Here is a 16,618-nt window from a genome sequence, read left to right as displayed (position 1 = left end):
AGTGACAACACAGGTTTGCATATTAAAAGACAATAGTAAACTTCACCAAAAATCTCTATCTTCTTCTCTTAGATTTTTAAATATTTAAGATCTCATATTTATTCTTCAACACAGAACTATCTACTACACTACCTCCTCCCCAATGCCAAATTCATCATCATTTTGGGGGAGAAGGCAAACTGTGATAGTGTTTATCACACACAGCACATAATTTGGAGGCCAAAGTTTCTTTGATTAACTTTTTATTAAAGTGAAATTTGCATAACACAAAATTAACCATTTTAAAGTGAAAAATATTGTGAACTTGATACAATTTCTGTTCACATATTAATAAACAAGGGAAGGCTGTAAATGCCTCTCCAATAATATGGAAATCCCCACTGGAAATAAAAATAGCATCAGTAGAAAAGACTAAAAGAAAATAAGAAAGAAACAAATCATCATATGAGGAAACATAGTTATGTTCCAATAATACCTTTTTACGGTCATTACCGAAGAATTGTTGAAAACTGCAAACAGTAATCATAAAAAATAATAAAATACGTTTCTCATTCTAAAATTTTAATACCTCTGTCAATAGGATTGGTGACTTTTTTCATATTCATTTTCAGATCTTCTTTTGATTGGTAGTATTTAAAAAAGAGAAAGCTTTCTTACAAGAGCAGTTTTCCTACAATTTCACATTATATAAGATCCTATTAGTCAGAAATGTGGCAGACATATTCTCTGGGCTATGTAATTGAGGAAAAAAAAGGGGGGGGGTTGCTGCTTCTTCTTGAGGCTTTTGATCACAATCATGACCATACTGATGAACAAAATAATAAAATAGCTCTGATTGCCATGAAGATATTTTTTCATTTCTTCATTTATCTATTCAGAAATATATTTTGTCTTCCACCTGTGTCTCACAGACTGCTAGAAGTGGAGGAACACACCATGGAAACACACCGTGTGTACAGTGGCACTTTATAAGGACAAATACGACTCTGGTAGAGCCAAAAATTAAGATCTTGAAACACCAAGGATTTGTGGCTAATCCCAGGTAAACACCAAATCAGTGGTAAAGTGAAAATTCAAGTTCAGCTGCCCTGACTCTATTTCTAGGCCTCTATTAACTAGAATACAATATTGGCCTACCAATAGAGCTGCAGAAATCATAGTCTCTCCATCCTGTTGCTCAGCTAAGATTCAAGTTGGCTGAGCTCTCTTGGTATTTTCAGCACTTATTTTGACCTTAAATATCTCCATTTTCTGTTTTGTTTTCTGCCCTCCTTACTATCTTATAGACTTCTCTCTGCTTCTTCACACCATACCCCCATCATTGTATTAACAGCTTCTTCTCACAAATACTGTATGAGGGTACACTACAAAGTTGGTCATATATGATTGATATGTGAATCCATACACAACGGTGAGATGAGTTTTCCTCGGTAACTGTGCTTCTAATTTGAAACCTGTTAAAATAAAATGCAATGGGGTAATTAGAACAAATCTAAGGAATACTGTCTACTGTCTATACAATGCTGAAATAAATTGGTAAGGATATTGGTGAAGAGAGTTTCTGAAGTGTCTGTACTATTGGAAAAGGAAGCTTGAATTTAGACTGTACTGGTTCTCAAAAGGTAACAGAATAGCCTCCATTATTAAGGCAGAAAAATGACTCAAAATTTTTTTTTAAGAAATACTACTAGTTGCATAAAATTAAATGAAGCTTCTGAAAAAGAAAAAACTATGTAATATTCTGTAGAAAGTTCTTTATTTATCGTTCAACCTCTTACTACAAGTATATTTATCAAAAAAGCAGCAGTTGGGCCGGCCCTGTGGCTTGGTGGTTGAGTGCGCGCGCTGCGATGCTGGTGGCCCGGGTTCGGATCCCGGGTGCGCATCGAGGCACCACTTCTCCGTTCATCCTGAGGCCGAGTCCCACATACAGCAACTAGAAGGATGTGCAGCTACGACATACAACTATCCACTGGGGCTTTGGGGGGAAAAAAATAAAATAAATAAAATCTTTAAAAAAAAAAAAAAAAAGCAGCAGTATAGTGAAACTATTACTGGGTGTATATAGTGAGTAGACCAACTAGATTGTTAATGCTAAAAGGGAGCTAAAACTAAACAAAGAACATAGATATCAAGGCCACTTAAAGGCAGGACAAACAACTCTATTTATTTTAATGCATCCTGAAGGCAGAATTATATTTCAATATCGTGATAGACAATTATGATAATTACCATGGGTAAGTGGAAGCATGGCTCTGTTCTATTTGCTTTTCAGTCTCCTGAGGTAGCAATGTTAATTAGTCAAGCTCAAAGAACCTCACTGAGCCTCACTGCAAAAGCTATGGTCTAGTACTCTTCATCTTGGGTATCTATCTCTTCTTGATCCTGAGGTTGGAGGATTGAGAGAATTCTTCTGTAGAAATGACCAGGCTAAGGGCATGAAACAACTTGGATCCAGGCTTCAGGGAGAACACTATTCAGTGTTCTGCAAAAATTTCCCTTGACGTTCAAGAGTTTTTTGGGTATGTACAGAACTAGATTAAGTTACTGCCACCAAGGGGCGGTAACATATCAAAATGTTAATTTGGGCCCACATTTGTGATTTTGGAAAGAATCCTATAGTCGTATGTTTAAAGGAGCAAAATAAAATTCAAGACAAAAAATTGCTATAGAAAAGTAGGAAATATATTTTGTTAAGATTGTTAATAAACTCGCTGATCTTGGGCTAGTGAAAAATAAAGAGTTAAGTGGTGTTAAAATCAAAATGTGATCATATTCAGCAGTTTGTACCATTCACACCCAATGGTGCCTGCCAGAAACAAATGAAAAGCCACCCTGCAACCTTCAAATCAATTCTCAGATAAAATGTTAAGCAGATTATCAAAAATAATCAGGCATATAAGAAAACAAATCAACATGAATGAAAAATAAGAGAAAAATATAATAGAAACAGACATACATGAGTATAAGACATTGGAATTATCAAATAGTTGTGGTTTTAAATTGTTTTATTTATTTATTTATTTTTTGTGAGGAAGACCAGCCCTAAGCTAACATCCAATGTCAATTTTCCTCTTTTTTGCTGAGGAAGACTGGCCCTGGGATAACATCCATGCCCACCTTCCTCTACTTTATATGGGACACCGCCACTGCATGGCTTAACAAGTGGTGTGTCTGTGCACCCCCAGGATCTGAACCAGTGAACCCTGGGCCGCCGCAGCGGAGCGCGCACACTTAACCTCTTGCGCCACCAGGCCGGCCCCAAATAAATAGTTGTTAAAGCAACTATACTTAGTGTATTCCAGGAGTTAAAAGATAATGTTGAGAATGTTGGAAGAAAGCCAGGAATTAAAAATAGCAACAGGGTAGATTTGAGAAAGAAGTTGAAATCACAGAACTGAAAAATTTACTAAACAAAATTAAAAACTTAGAAAACCAATAGTGTTTTCAAGTGTTGGTGAAGATGGGGAGAAATGGCAACTTTCATATTTTCTTCTTGTGGCGTTGTAAATAGTTCTATTTGGAAAGCAGTATGACAATTTCTAAAAGAATATATAAAGATGTTTATAGCCTATGATGCAGCTGTTGCACGTTGAGTTATGTGTTGTAGAAAAATTCTTGAACATGTGCTCAGGAAGGCCTATCAAAGGTATGCATTATAACATTATTTAAAAGATCAATGAATTGCTAACAACCTAATTGCCATCAGTAAGGCAATGGATGAATAAATCGTGGTCTGTTTATATTACAGAATAACAGGGAACAATCAAATATTGAGTGACTAAAATAAGTTGTACAAGACTACTATATATTTAAATTAAAAACGTGGAAAATACTATGGTTTACAGACAATAGGTAAGTAGGTAGTAAAGTGTAAAACCCTGGATAAAATTGATATTCACCAATTTCACTGTAGAAGTAACTTCTGGAAAACAATGGAGAGGAAGGGTGGTATCAACTGCATCTGCCACATTGTATTTATTTAAGGGAAGAGAAGATGGTGTGAATATGTCCCAATATGTCCAAACGTCAACATCATTTGTTAAATCTGGGTGCTAGGTATAGAGTGTTGACAATATTGGTCTCTGCATTTGTCTGCTTATTGGCACAGTCATAAAAACATACAAAAAAAGTATTAAAAAGAGCTATGATAAAAAATTTAATGGAGGCTTTTACGGCAGTTTAGCGATAGATTAGAAAAAGTCAATGAACTGGAAGATAAATGAGAAGTAAATATCTAGATTAGAGCAAAAAGAGAAAAAAGCAACTGAGACGTATAGGATTGCAAATGGGTCTACATTGCACACAACTGGAATCCCAGAAGAAAGGAAGAAAGACATAGAGGAAGCAACGTTTGAAGCAAATATGACTGAGAATTTTCCAAAGCTGAAAAAAGACATCAGATTTAAAACATGTATTACCTTCAAACAGCTGATCTTTCAAAAACAACAATAAAAAACAGAAAAAATAATAGTATCTTTGAATGGCTGTGAGAAAAATAATACAAATCTCTAATTTTATACTCAAAGGAAATGTTTTTTTAGAAACGTTGAAATAAAGACAGTTTTAGGCAAACAGAGAATTCAACCCTAAAACTTCGACTCTAAAGGAGATACTAAAGAACATTCTCCAGATTTAAGAAAATGATTCAAAATGGAAGGTAGGAGAGGCAGAAAGGAATAAGAAACAATGAAAATTATACATACTTGCGAAAATCTAGATGAATTGACTGCATAAATCTATACAGTTACTGTTTCCTAGGGCTACATATTTTTCAATCCAAGATACCATAAATTGTTGATGTACCATTTATTTAATCTAATACTGTGAAATAAATTCATCAAAGATGAAAATTTAATGGAAAATAAAGGGCTATTTTAGTGCAGGAATAAATAAATCAAACTGCCAAACAGAAAAGAGTAACAATGAAAAGTGCATATTTCAATCTTGCCACCACATAGAAGATGGGAGGAAAAAACTATATCCTCTGAGAACTTGAATCACAAGCTGGTACTCATATAGTTCACCTCTCTGAGTCCATAATACCAGTGTATTCCAGAAAAAATCCAAGTGGAGTGTGTAATTTAAGTGGTCTCAGGTTAGGGATGCCTCTCTTTGACTACCAGAAACAAATGCTAATCCTTCTTGAGAGGGCTCAACTTCCATCCAGGCCTACAGTGATTATAAAAGACCATCAGCTGTAAGACAAATGCCAATTTTAAAGATGTTAAAATGTGTAAAAATATGTGTCATCATTAAAGTACACAAAAGTAATAGCATGCAAATTGGGGATGAAGTAAAGAGAGCAGAAGAATATTCTAAGATTTTTATATTGCCCAGGAAGAACATAAAAAGGCCAATTAATATTAGACTTTGATGGTGAAGAATTCATGCAATCTCTACGGTAACTACCAGAAAATTAGTAAAAGAGTAAATTCCAAATTGATATAAAAAAATGAAATAATAGAAAGTATTTAACCAGTCTAAAAGTAGGAAAGAAAGAAAAGAGAAAACAACACTGAACGGACCATATACCTGTAAGATATAACAATTTTAAATCTATCTGTTCCTAACAACATGGCTCCAACACATCAAATAAAATGTTTACAGAATTGTAAGTAGAATACAGTGGAAAATTTTGATACAATTCTCTCAGTATGGGAAGAAGCAGATAAAAATCAGAAATCGCAATCACAGTGAATATGTTCTCTGATCATAATGGAATAAAGCTAAAACTTAAAATAAAAGGATAACTAGAAACACACATATACTTATAAATTAAGAATTACATTTGTAAATAATTCATGAATCAAAGAACAACTCACAATGGAAATTAGAAAATACTTTGAACTGAACAACAATGAAAATACATTAAAATGATAGCCTTAAATACACGTACTTGAGAAAAAGAAGGAGTGAATTTCATGTGTCTAACATCCATACAAAAGTTCGAGAAAGAACAGCAAATTCAATACAAAGAAATTGGACGGAAGGTAGTAATAAAGAGAGAACCAAAATTAATGAAAGAAAAAAAAGACAGAAGGAGAAAGAGAGAGAATCAACAAAGCCAAAGATTCTTTCTTTGAAAAGACTAATCAAATTGGAAACTATACCTGTTGAGATTGATAGAAGAAAAAAAGAAAGAAACAGGCGTTCACACACACACACTCACACAGACACCAATAAAAGAAACTTAAAAGAGGAATACAATATCACATTCTGCAGATGTTAAAAAAAATAATGAATAACAATTGCAATGAGGAAAACTTTAACACTTTGTGCTGGTTAATTTTACATGTAAACTTTACTGGCCACAGCCAGATAAAACATTTCTGAGTGTGCCATTTGAATCTGTGAACTCAGTAAAGTAGATTGCCCTCCCCAATGTGGGTGGGCATCATCCAATCCATTAAAGGCCTAAATAGAACAAAAAGGCAGAAGAAAGAGGAATTTGTCCCCTTTTTCCTGCCTCGCTGCATGAGCTGGGACATCTCATCTCATCTCATCTTCTCCTGCCTTGGCACTGGATTTTACACCATTGGCTCCTCTGGTTCTCAGCTCTTCATACTAGGACTGAATTACACCACAGGCTTTCCCAGGTCTCCAGCTTGCAGACAGCAGATTGTGGGACTTCTCAGTCTCCGTAATCATGTGAGCCAATTCCTTATAATAAATCTCTCTATATCAATTCTTCCTCATTGTGTCTGTATTAGTCAGGGTGCGAATGGGGAACTCTGTTTCTCTGGAGAACACAATGAGGAAGAATTTGTAATGATGCAAATGTGAAATATGTTTATAAGAACTTCGCAAAATATGAAATGTAGTTGCTTTTAAAATGATGATAATAGCATGTATCACATATTTACTATATGTAAGACACTATGCTAGGTGATTTTATTTTATCTCCTTTATCTCAAAATTCTATGAGGTAGGTACTATTTTTATTCTCATTTACAGATGAAGAAATAGGGGCTCAGGCAGGTTAAGCAACTTATCGGATTTTACAGTGAGTGGGCCAATCACTGACTCAAGCTGAGAACTAACTTCAAAACATATGCTCTTAACCACAGTTTAACACTGAGTGACAGTGATTACTCCTTACTGCACAACTTCAAAGAGATGCCCTTCTGGTAAGAAAGCTGAGGGAACGCTTGTGTTGATAGCATCAAATGGCCTCTCAGCTCTTTTGACTATAAAGACCTCCTCTACGCTCTTGTTCTCTTTTTTTCCTGGCTCACTCTTTTCTCTCTCCCCATGACTCTCTGTCATTCTCTCTCTTTCTTTATATGGCCAATAAACAGATTCTTAACCGCTTGACATGGTCTCACCTCTCTGAGAAAGGGTATGAAGCTTTGTCTCTCCAGATACTTACAAGTTAGAAGAGAATATTGAGCCATCCTCCCAGAGCCATGCTCCTTCAGTCTGATGGCGAGAAAGCCCTATCCAAAATGAATTATCAGGTTGGGAAGACACTTGCTTTGCTATAAATTCCTGTAGGGAAACATAAATACAAATACCTGTCAAGGAGACAGAGAGGTAGAGATAGAGATAGAGAGACAGAGACAGAAGAGATAGAGAGACCCTCTTGGCAACATTGACAAAGAGACAAAAGATTGAATCACCTTGGTGAAGGATGCATGCATACACTGGCATCAACCTAGAGAGAAGTGGTAATTCTTGAATGCCATTCAGTGTTGCAAAAGGCATATTTCCTTTCTTCAGGGTCATTATTGCTTAATTTTTCAATAAAGAATAGATCCATAACGTCAAAATTGTGTCATCTCCACTCAAACTACCTGACAAAATCCACAACCTTCTCCTTCTCCTCAAATTGTAAGTAAAAATTTACACGACCTTTGTCAAGAAATGATTCTCATGGGGACGGCCCAGTGGCGCAGTGGTTAAGTGTGCGCGCTCCGCTTTGGCGGCCCGAGGGTTCGCAGGTTCGGATCCCCGGCGCTCACCGACGTACTGCTTGTCAAGCCATGCTGTGGCGGCATCCCATAGAAAGTGGAGGAAGATGGGCACGGATGTTAGCCCAGGGCCGATCTTCCTCAGCGACAAAAGAGGAGGATTGGCAGATGTTAGCTCAGGGCCAATCTTCCTCAGCAAAAAAGAGAAGGATTGGCATCGGATGTTAGCTCAGAACTGATCTTCCTCACAGGCACACGCACACACACAAAAAAGAAATGATTCTCAGAGTTACATGACAACTTAAAAATAGTTTAGTCCCACTGCTTGCTTTATGAATAAGTAACCTGGGGTTTAATGATGATATTTGAATTGTTAACAAATATAGTACAATATAGTGGCAATTATAGGAAAGTCTAAAAACCAGAAAGACATCCAGTCTCATTCTCTTTCTTCGCCATACATCTACTTCCAGTAATTTTCTTATGAACTAGAACTGTTGGGTAAGACATGACAGAAACAAAAACCTGAGAGTAGTGAAAGTAAACGGGGAAGTTGCAGATTGTTTAGATGTATAGTCTAGGATGTTTTCTGACTATTAACCCCTTCTCATAGCCCATCTCAGTTCTATCCCTCGTTCATGATGCATTGGAAGTCTCACTTTTTCCGTAAAGCTTTTCGTGTCAAGAGAGATCTCTCTTTGAATTCCTATTGCATTTGTTGCCAATACCAGATATTCAACTTTTAACAGCTGTTGAATTGTTTATTTTTTTCTTACAAATTATATGAGCATCGTAATAGCAAGTTTAGTTTTTAAACCTCTTTGCCTTTCCCAGTAGCTTGCAAGGAGTAAAGGATTTATAAATGTATATTAAAATTGCTGCTATTTTTCTTGATAATTATGATGACAAAGAGGAGAATTTTCTATTTTAGTCCACCAAATTTAAAAATTGAAATCCAAACCCCCAAAAATGAGTAGTGGTCTGATTATCATAGTCATGCAAACTTGAATCTGTTTGGAAAGATTTGTTTTAAAGTGAAATGTGCTTATTTTTTAAATTAATTAATTAAAAAGAAAAACATTATATACCTTACCCACTTAGTGCATGCTATTATAATTATGGAGAATATTAAAAAGGACTTTCTCTTAGGGAAAATTATCATTACCTGGAATCTACCTCTGTTTTTCTGCTCAATATAGACCACAGATAGTTATAATTGAAGTCTACACTTACTAATTCTTCTGAGCTGTCTATCTTCAGGAGATTAGAACCCAGTAGAGAGCATTGCCTTTTACTTATATTCCAGGAACTTAATGATGTGCTAAATAGATAACAGCTGTTCTCATGTATGATCCAGTTAGAGGGACAAGAGCTGGAAAGAACTCCTGGAAATAAAAGATAAATATAATGAGGTTCATATCCTAACAATTCACTCTTTCACTGCGAACACCATTCATCCTGAGGACACTTACTAAATAATCAATGAATTGCTAATAATATACTTTATTTTCAATTCAAATTATAGGGATATAATATTACAGAAGAGACCACCTTAAAATCCTCCCCTTCATTTAAAATTAAAAAAATTAATCGAGTAACTATAAACAGTGTTTTAGACAGTCAATTCTCCTTTCCTTCTTGACTTGTTTTCCTTTCCTTCAAATTCAGTCTAGAACTCCCTTTCTCAGTCATAACTTTTAAAATGAATTAACTCAAAATCAATCATTGAAGTAGACATTGAAGTAATTAATTTACAGGTGTGAGATCCATTTCAGAATGCAACTTTCCAAATGAGAAAAGTAAAAGAGCAATTATTCACATTATAGAGTATCTCTGTTTTGTATTATTAGCTACTTGATACCAATAGTGATGAGGTATGGGTCCAAAGATAGAAAATTGAAGTCAAAATATTGTCATAGTCAATTATGAGGCAGTTAGAAATAAAGGTCAAGTGTATATAAAATTGTAATGAAATTGTATGATTAAAGAAAACCAAATTTAACTACAGTTTTCAGGAATACATCTATTAGGTCTATCTCTTTTGTATGTGTTTAATTTAGCCTCAATTCTTAGCACCATTTTCCCTTCTTTCCTTTTTCTCTCTCTTTCTTCCTTTCTGATGTCCTGTTTGCTACTCTAATTATATCACTTTAAAATGTCAACTCCCTAAGGGGAGAGAACACATTTCTCTCCTTCACATCAAATTATACAATCTCCTTTAGGTCTAAACACTTATCCAGTGATAAATTAGTTACTGATTTGAAAAAACAAAAACAAAAACTTAGAACTGTTCAGCCAAGTGCATGGGGTGTTTATGATACCACTTTATTGTATACAAGACAGGTACGTATTATACTGAGATAATACTACTGTGTGCCTTCCTTGAATGCACAATCACTGCATGTAAAAGTACTGTCTTTATTCCCTCTGCTCCAGGTCTTAGCACCAAGAATTATCCCTTTTGAATCAAGAATTCTATTAATCCTTTAACTCTGCCCTTGCCTGCAGTTGTGATAGTCTTGGTAGGAGCCACATTCTCTTCTAAAGATGGTTGTGTAGATTGACTGTGGTTCTCTCTATTTCTTGATGGAAAGTTGTTGCTCTTCAATGGTTTGCTCCCTGAATTGGATCTCCAAAAAGCTTCAGATACCAACAACCATAATAATGACAGGGAAAAAAAAGTCATTCTACTATGTTTGAAAATTAAAATCCCAAAACCCATATTTTTCTTGGAATATAAAGGGATACAATGTTGATTAATGATAAATAGATAATACATTGCTAATGGAGAAGTAAAGATAGAGATAGACAGATAGATAGATAGATTGACAGGTTACATAGATGGAAAGAAAGAAAGAACTGCCATGAAGTAGGTGTAGTAAAAAAGAGAAAAATGAAGTACGTAGAGAAGAAAGATTTTGAGGGAGAAAGCAAGAAGTAAATGGAAGAGTCAATTGGAGCCGTGATAGATTTGAAATAGTAATAAAGCTATCTTCCTTCTAGTTGAAAATGAGAGCTCCTTGAGAACCCGCCCAGTACCTATAACATAAATGTACTCAATAAACATCTGACTAATTAAGGAATCTAATGAAGACTCTCTGAAGGCACAATAATACTTTATTGACAATACAATGCATGCGATTTAAAATCTAATGTTTGTTCATCCATCACAAAACATCTACTTAGTACTTAGTACTTAGTAAGTGCCTCAGGTAATTGCTGATATATCCAAAGGAGATTAGACTAAAGATCAGGTATAAAACAATTTCCTTAAATCAGGAGACTCATAAAAATAGCTTGTAGTTTCTTTAGAGAATTTATTTCATTACGAAGATAAGCACCATATTGTACTTCCTTTTTTACCTCCACTGGTTTCCTTCCATTAATTTATCCTGGGAATTCCACAGCTTTGAAACCAGCTATTCAAGGAGGGTAATAGAACCATGTAGTTAAGAGTATGAGTTTTTTTAGATAATTCACCTGAATTTGCAATCACGATCTCACCACTAACTAGTCTATGACTCTAGAAAAACAAAATAACCTTCCAGACTCTCACGTCCCTTATAAATAAAATGAGAATTAATAGTACCAATTCAATAGGGTTAATAATGAGATTAAATTAGATTATGCATGTCAAGCTTTTAAAAGGGTGCCTGGCACATTATAAATGCTTATTAAATATCTGTTATTGTTAATATCCCCCACCAATACTCACCCATGGTACCCAGGACCACAGCTATCACCAGTATTACCAAACATAGGATTCCCAAAGTCACAGCAATGGGACACCAACAAGGAGATGCAGCACACGTTCCTGAGGAGCCAGAGGGAGCAGAAATTGAGTGAAGAAATAGAATGATGGATCATGGAGCACTTTAATGCTACAGTTCATCAAAATCTGGCAAATTCTAACATGAACCATTAATCACTGATTCCTGGATAATCTAGGCATGTAGGGTTAGTCTGAATTTTTCCCCAGCTTTAGCATACTTCTTCAGGTTCTGCAACTGTAATTTGAGCACAGTGCTGTGATATCTATGCACGCCTAATTTTAGATCCACATTAATATTTATAGGTCTTGACACTACCAGGATCCTGAAATCTTACTCATTCTTAGAACAGACAGCTTAATGTAGGGGAAATAGCACTGGTTACTAAGGGTAATCTTCCCTTTTCACTCATGTGTTGCCTTGGGCAAATTAATTCCTCTGTTTTTTCATTTCTCTTTGTGAAAAATTGGAGTAATAATACCTCAAAGGATTATTGTGGGTATTAAATGAGCTAACACACATAAAAGCACCTAGTTTAGAGATTATGAGCACATTGTAGGTAACTCACTGTTTGTTCACACATATGCATAAACACACACACACCTCCCTACCTCTTGCATCATCCAGTATCTTCACTCTTCCCCAACAGATTGCGCAAGAAAAGAATTCATAAGTGGCAAAAGGAAAATAATTGTGCAATGTGATTTTACAGGAAAGAAGAAGAGAGCAAATTCTGATGTCAAAACCTGTAGCAATCTCTCTCTTGATAACAGAGAATTCCTTTTATGTCAACATCACCATAGCAAGAACATCGCTCTGCCTTTGACTGAGAATAAGCAGTAGGAGCATTTCAAAACATTGTCAAATAGAAGAATCATAGAGGGGACTAAACCTCTCATTCTCTAAAAGAGAGATCTTTTAATGCCCTTCTCCATTTTTCATGCCTTTTACATTTTGTTTAAGACTCATGCCCTACTAATGGGATCTTCATCTAATATATATTTTCTTTCACTGGTGTACATAGAACATCCTTTTGTTTAAAAAAATCCAAATTCATTTCTTACCACAAAAATCATAGCAGATTCAGGATTCTAAACTCTATGACTTCCGACTTCCTTTTGGCCTTTATCACAAAAAAAGTTTGCTTTTTTTCCCTCACCTATCTTCCAACTTTTCATTCTTTTTTTTTTAAATTCGTAGATGGCATCCTGGAACCCTTTTTTTTTTTTTTGAGGAAGATTGGCCCTGAGCTAACATCTGTTGCCAATCTTCCTCTTTTTTTTCCTCTCGCCAAAGCCCCAGTACACAGTTGTATATCCTAGTTGTAGGTCCTTCTTTTTTTTTTTTTTTTGTGAGGAAGATAGGCCCTGAGCTAACATCTGCCAATCCTCCTCCCTTTTTGCTGAGGAAGACTGGCCCTTGGCTAACATCCATGCCAATCTTCCTCTACTTTATATGGGATGCCACCACAGCATGGCTTGACAAGCGGTGTGTCGGTGAGTGCCCGGGATCCAAACCTGCGAACCCCAGGCTGCCTCAGCGGAGCGCCACACCTAACCGCTTGCACCACCTGGCCGGCCCCTGTAGGTCCTCCTGTTTCTTCTATGTGGGATGCTGCCTCAGCTTGGCTTGATGAGCATTGTATAAGTCCACGCCCAGGATCCGAACCGGCAATCCCTGGGCCACCGAAGAGGAGTGCATCAACTGTAACCACTATGCCACCTGGCCAGCCCCCATCTTTTCATTCTCTCCAATATCCTGATGTTGTTCATATACACTTATTTAAGTTTCCTCGACCTCCATTCTACAATTTACTCCTCTCTATCAAACAACAACAAGCCACTCCTGTTGAAATTCTTTCATCTCTGCATTTCATCACACTTATTACAGGTCCTTACTGCTGAAGTGTCTGTTTCTACAGAACAGAGAAATTGTATTTTCTGCCATCAGAATAATTAATTTACATACTAGTTATTAGTCACTGAATGATTGCCAAGAGAAAGGGCTTAGTTACATTCAAATTATCTTCAATGACTTTTGAAAACCTTTTAAAACATATTAATAAAAGCCCTACAAATCACAAGTCTCTCATATTTTCTCCCCTTATGGGTTTTAGTTGATGAGAATAAGAATGTTGAAGGCAGAAAGAAAAAATACCTTTCTCTGAGACCACACGTCTCCTGGCGATGCCTTGAGAGCTGAAGTCTAATTGAGTATATCCATCTTCATCCACATTTTCTAACTCAGAGTGGTGTTCCATTGTTCTCCTGGGTTCCCGAGTTGACACAGCATTTGAGAGCTCTTTTCTCTCTTCTCCTAAGACAACTGCCTGTGGACAAAAGAGGATCTACGAGTCAAATCATGTGGGAGAGGTATTTACTGAGGTTGAACAAGTTGAGCTTAAGTTGTCCAACCAGCTATCCAAAAGCAGGAAACGAAAACTCTGCCATAGCAATTTCCCATTTGTATCGTTAGATCCTGTTTCTGAGACTAATGACTCTTAAAAAAATAATAAGGCAGCACAATGGATAGATCTTGGTTTCAGACAAAATGTGAGAAAAATGAAGAGACTAATGTCTTATGCTGCTTTCATTATTCTCACAACTGAATTTGACATCATTAATTGACTTGGTCTGTATAAACTATTAAACAATTTTGATACCTCGAGTTCACCAATACTTCGCTATAACTATACATTAATTCACTTATTCGTGTAGTCGCTTGTTCAGTAAACATTTTCCGAATGCCCATCTTTTCAATTGGCGGGAGCTGGGGATACAAGGATAAATGATACCTGTGAAGAAGCTCTTTGTCTAATAAGAGGAAACCTACAGATAGGTTTATGAAGGATGCCATAAGGAGGTGCATTGTTGTAACAACAGAGAGAGGAAACAAATCTCTTTGGGATTTGTCAGAGATTAACATGAAGTGGTAAATTATTTATTGAACAATTACTATGAGCTAAGTACTACCCATTACACATGTTTTCTCATTCAATCTCAGTTTTCCAACAAGTCTATGTGGGAGGTATTATTCTTATTTTCAAATGAAGAAAATGAGACATAGAAATTTTAGTCCCTTGCTCAATTTTAAGAAGCTAATAAAAATATTGAAGAAAGGAATCAAGTCAAAGTCTACTTGCTGCAAAACTCATGATCTTTTCTGTTATGCTACACTGCCTCTTTCACCATTCCATACACTTATATTGCAAGTAAGAAGTTATGGAGGATTCTTGCACTGAAATATTATGCTAAATGTTTGATTTTTTTCCTCTCTTCCAATTTCCATAGTAATTAATGAGATACGAGATACGGAAAACACTTACCACTGCTGGAAACTACAGAGGTATCCAACCTGTTTACAAGTCTTTGAAGCAAGTAGCATGAAGGAGACATCTGACTGTTGTCAAAGATAGACCACGCCAGACACTCATTAAAGCGGTCAAGACAGATTTCCTTCAGTAATACTATTACAACAGACAAGAGAGCCCAGCATGAACTGACCCAACTTCCCCAAAACAAAGACTGGAGACTTTTTAAAGGCTGGAGTGTGCGAAGGGAAAGGCACTGAGTGGTATTAAGGGGGGTTAATCCATGTGACTGGGCCATCTGAATTTGTTAATTGGTGCCTCTCCAGAGGAGAAATGAACTTCTGCTTTTATGACAGGAGGCAGTGGTGCATGTTGAAGGATGGTGGCCCCCTCTGAAGTTAAGCCCATATCTTCCCACAGAGAGTAAAAGTCCCTCACTCCCTGAATGGTTGCATTTCAAAGAGATGGCTCTCAGGTCCTCGAAGAAACTGTTTTGGGTGGTAGATTTACATCTCAAAGGGCAGAGAAAGGATCTATAATTGCAAGCTTTCTAAAGTAACTGCTCTAAGAGGGGCTCCAGGGACCTGCCTATCTGTGTTTCACCAAGTTTTGACTAGAACAAACAGTAAATTCTCCTGGAAGCATTGAGCTTTCTCAAGTAGGCATTTTACGGGGGTCTGGGGTGATGCTAGGGACTCAGCCTTAAGCTGTTAGAAGCCATGCCGGAGTTTGTCAAGTCTCTTAGTGCAGAGGTTTGGACGGAGGTGTTATACGCCGAGAGTTCTGCAGTTCTCACTAACAACATGTCCAAATGGAAGAGAGTGCAATGGAAAATAAGTGAGTTTCTACATCTTACCCAGGCTGCCACAAAAGTTTTACTAACTTTTTGTAGACACGTTGCAAAGTAGTAAGGTGGCTCTAATCTCAACATCCATCAGTTCATCAGCTTTCACTTCTATAATGCAGCCCTCGGAAAGCAGAGGATAGTTGGAAAGCAGGGGATTTTTCACAGAGTGAATAAATTGGCTCAAGGAAGAAGTGAGCCTACTAAACAAAACCAGAGAACAATAATGAGGAGAGAACCTTCCAGGCAATAAAAAGAGGCTGGCTTTTTACTGTCAATTCAGACTTTCCAATGGGAGAACTTTACGTAATAACTTTATTTTTTATGACTACTTTCCTCGATTTAATCACAATCCTACAAGAACAATTGGCTCTTGAAATTTTTTCAATAAATGTAAACTTTAGTCTTCTCTTTTTGTCTGAGACTAAAACAATTGAACAGCGATTACACCAAGTATGGATAAACTAGGAAAAAAAGTCCCTTAGCATTTCAAGGGGCAGGGGAGGGTTGGAGACAGACAGTCTAAGTATTCACAGAAAACTACCTCTGGTTAAACATTAATGTAAGAAACAGGTGAAAAACAAACCAACCTAAACAAAACAAACAAAACCCAGTAAACAACAATTATCTAATTCATATTCTCAGTGAAAATTTGATGAAAAATTGCATCCATACAGCAAGTTTTTTCCTCAAAGAAAAATGAGGAATCTGAGAAGAGTTCTTAGAAGTGAAAAACACATTTTATAAACTAAAACTACAATTAATTGAATCTGAGTCAGAG

The 16,618-nt window shown here is 36.3% G+C and overlaps 1 protein-coding gene across 1 annotated transcript; it reads right to left on the bottom strand.

The window, feature by feature from the left end:
• Positions 1 to 235: 235 nt before the first annotated feature.
• Positions 236 to 15,180, bottom strand: CLEC7A (C-type lectin domain containing 7A). Its single transcript, XM_014794004.2, has 6 exons — positions 15,009 to 15,180; positions 13,841 to 14,012; positions 11,629 to 11,727; positions 9,147 to 9,298; positions 7,373 to 7,491; positions 236 to 1,454 (listed from the first exon to the last, which is right to left on the bottom strand). Exons 2-6 carry the CDS (start codon positions 13,941 to 13,943, stop codon positions 1,319 to 1,321), a joined length of 609 nt encoding a protein of 202 aa, XP_014649490.1. The 5' UTR covers positions 13,944 to 14,012; positions 15,009 to 15,180; the 3' UTR covers positions 236 to 1,318.
• Positions 15,181 to 16,618: the final 1,438 nt, after the last annotated feature.

Source organism: Ceratotherium simum, chromosome 17, assembly GCF_057802395.1.
Source record: "Ceratotherium simum simum isolate JZ-2026a chromosome 17, ASM5780239v1, whole genome shotgun sequence".
Classification (NCBI taxonomy): domain Eukaryota; kingdom Metazoa; phylum Chordata; class Mammalia; order Perissodactyla; family Rhinocerotidae; genus Ceratotherium; species Ceratotherium simum.
The sequence above is the reverse complement of the archived record's forward strand: the minus strand, read 5'-3'. Positions and strand labels throughout refer to the sequence as shown.